The sequence below is a fragment of the Anarrhichthys ocellatus genome, unplaced genomic scaffold (assembly GCF_004355925.1).
Source record: "Anarrhichthys ocellatus isolate YVR2014 unplaced genomic scaffold, GSC_Weel_1.0 scaffold6613, whole genome shotgun sequence".
In the NCBI taxonomy this organism is placed as follows: domain Eukaryota; kingdom Metazoa; phylum Chordata; class Actinopteri; order Perciformes; family Anarhichadidae; genus Anarrhichthys; species Anarrhichthys ocellatus.
Window position 1 is genome coordinate 1 of NW_022286587.1, and position 2,788 is coordinate 2,788.

General features: G+C 42.2%; 1 protein-coding gene across 1 annotated transcript; it reads right to left on the reverse strand.

Annotated features, from left to right (window-relative positions):
• Positions 1-52: 52 nt before the first annotated feature.
• Positions 53-2,715, reverse strand: LOC116380263 (claudin-34-like). The gene is made up of 2 exons (XM_031842205.1): positions 1,429-2,715; positions 53-1,314 (listed from the first exon to the last, which is right to left on the reverse strand). The coding sequence occupies exon 2, from the start codon at positions 1,245-1,247 to the stop codon at positions 507-509; it is 741 nt and encodes a 246-aa protein (XP_031698065.1). The 5' UTR covers positions 1,248-1,314; positions 1,429-2,715; the 3' UTR covers positions 53-506.
• Positions 2,716-2,788: the final 73 nt, after the last annotated feature.

Sequence of the window (2,788 nt, forward strand, 5' to 3'; positions counted from 1 at the left end):
CTAGAGGCATCGCTGCTGTATTATAGAGATAATACATGTTATTCTCCTGGTGTTACATTCTGAAAAAGAATGAATATTTAATAGTTATGATCAGGACTGATGTTGGTTAAAAGATTTAACTAATTGAAAGTGGAAAATAATATTTCACAAATAATAAAAATGCATCAAAATCAATGCTGTAAGTACATTTATTAACTTTTCCAAGTGGTCTTGTGTGCAAGTAATGAATCCGTGTTCATTAATATGGAGGAGATGCCAGCATTTGAATGTCACACATCACTCTATTTAATAAAATATATTCATACTTTTCTTTCTAGTAGTAATATTAAAATCAGTTCTTATTTTTCATACTATGGTTTTATCACAATTCATTTTTGACTGTTCTTGGTGATGCTGTATTTTGATGTGTAGATCTCAGTGTTTCTGGTGATATAACTCATCCTGCAGGTCCTAAGTCGATAAACAATATTGTGATAAAACTTCTTCTCTTCTTGATATTTTTGCCATCATGAGACTTCTTCGATGTAAAAAGCAGGATTATCTCTGCCCTGGTTGTCTCCATTATGTTCCAGGACCGTTTGTGTCCGGGGACCACGGAGCGAGTTCCTGGCATTTTTAGGGGCCTCCGCACTCGGGGCCGTCCAGGCGTAGCGGTAGCTGAGGAAAAGCAGCCCGCTAACGAGCATCAGTATGGAGGCGAAGACGCCTATGGCGATGGCCGATCCGACCTGCTGCCTGACCGGAGCGGCGGGGAGGTGGAACTCCGGAGGAAAGTGGATGCTGCTGTTGTTCAGCACCGAGCTCATGTTCCACGCGAGCGGCACCGAGCACAGCGTCCCCGTCAGCAGGTACATCAACCCCGCCAGCACGAACACCAGCCGCATGTTCCTACGATCCTCCACGGAGAAGTAGACCATCCTCACAGCCACCGCGCCGCTGATGTTCCCCACCAGGCCGCAGATCAGTGCCAGCACCATCAGCACCTGAGCGACGTGGATCTCCGCCGGAGCAAAAGTGTCCGAGATGCCGATGCCGCGACAGTTCTCTATCCCGGAGAGGGCGTGGCTGTAGAAACACGCCCTCCAGATGCCCACCCAGGCCACGCCCGAGGTGACCACGGACACGTCGTCCACAAACCACAGCCGCCACTCGTTCAGGCCGGTGGCGGCCATGATGAGGATCCAGGCCAGGACCCCCGCCATCAGGCCCAGGAACTGGCAGTGAGCCGTGTGAGCCAGGTACATCATCACTGCAGAGAGGGGCCGCTAGCGCTGAGAGAGACGGATCGCTGAGTTGCACATGGTTGAGGTCCTCCTGAAAACACAAACATCCACAATGTGTACAGGGACAATGTGAAACATTTAGGGGGGTTTTAGGCCGATATTGAATATAATAGTCATAGCTATGTTTTAATCAGTGTAGAATCACCTGAAACTAAGAATCGAAGTGTTTTATTTAGCTTAGAAAAAGCTACATCGGGTCGTCTTCCACGGAGTCGGCCATCTTGCACCTCCATGTTTCTACAGCAGCCCAGAACGGACAAACTTCACCCTGGCTCTAGTCAGAGCCGTTCGTGTTTTTACGTTATCTGAAGGTCGTGATGCGTCCAGGCACCTGGTATTAAACGACCCCGGTGCTGAATAATTAAAGATCGTAGTATTGGTGCTTTATATTAGTACTTTGTTTTCGTACATTGTTTTGGTGTCATTTATTATCAGGCTGCAGCATCGGCTATTTTGTACTCAAACCCTAAAGATAACTCTCTGCAGCTGAAGGCCACCATAGTTCTCTACACTTAGAAAGGGGAGGGGCTTAGCTGAGGGGTATTTAGTCTGTTGCAATCTGTAACTTCACCACTAGATGTCACTCTAACTTACACTGTTCCTTTAAAAACAGTTGAGACCGTTTTCAGTATATCCACATTATTATTATGGCATTGTGTTCAGACTTACTTTAACATTTGTACAGTTAACAATTCAATATATAAATCTTGAGAAACCTGGAACAGCTCCATACATCAACATGTCTCTGGTGTCTCAGTGATGCACCTTAAAGGGTCAGTTCACCCAAATGACCAAAAAACATTTTCTTACATACCCTTAACATATTTTCATGTTTATCATTTTATCTGCCGAGCGTTTGAGATAACCACCTCAGACAAAATAAAGGTGAAGATGAAAGACGATTCTTTCCACCGTCAGCGTGGACAACGAGGTCGCACGATGAATCTAAAAGATGTCTTTAGTTTAAAGAGACAAGTTTACAATTAATCAAACAACCAAACCTCACTGACACTCAGTGAACCTGTTGGTAATAATTAATCAGTTATATATTTATATTATTATATTTATTTATATACACAAATATGTGATATATGCGATATAAAAAAAAACTGTCCCTATATAGTTTATTAATAACATGAGGTATATTCTGTGAACACTAAACTACTCAACATGTAATAAAGATGATTAATAAACCAAGTTTATGTATTTATTGTATACAGGAATAAGTTCTACCACAGAAGAAGAACTTTTGACTGAATCCTTTAGTTTTTCACACAATATTTGGACTCATTTTCTCTGCTAAATACTTTCTTTGAGTTCTTTGGCTCAAGATGTTACGACAGCAGAGACTTTGAGCTTTCTGATTATCTTCTAACTTTCTGCTTAATTATCACGGATACAAACAAACTGTACAACAACAGAACATCGACACAAACTATAACTTTGGTACGTATTGGAAATATGCATCAATACCTACTGAAATTAAAATTAAAATGTTTCATTAT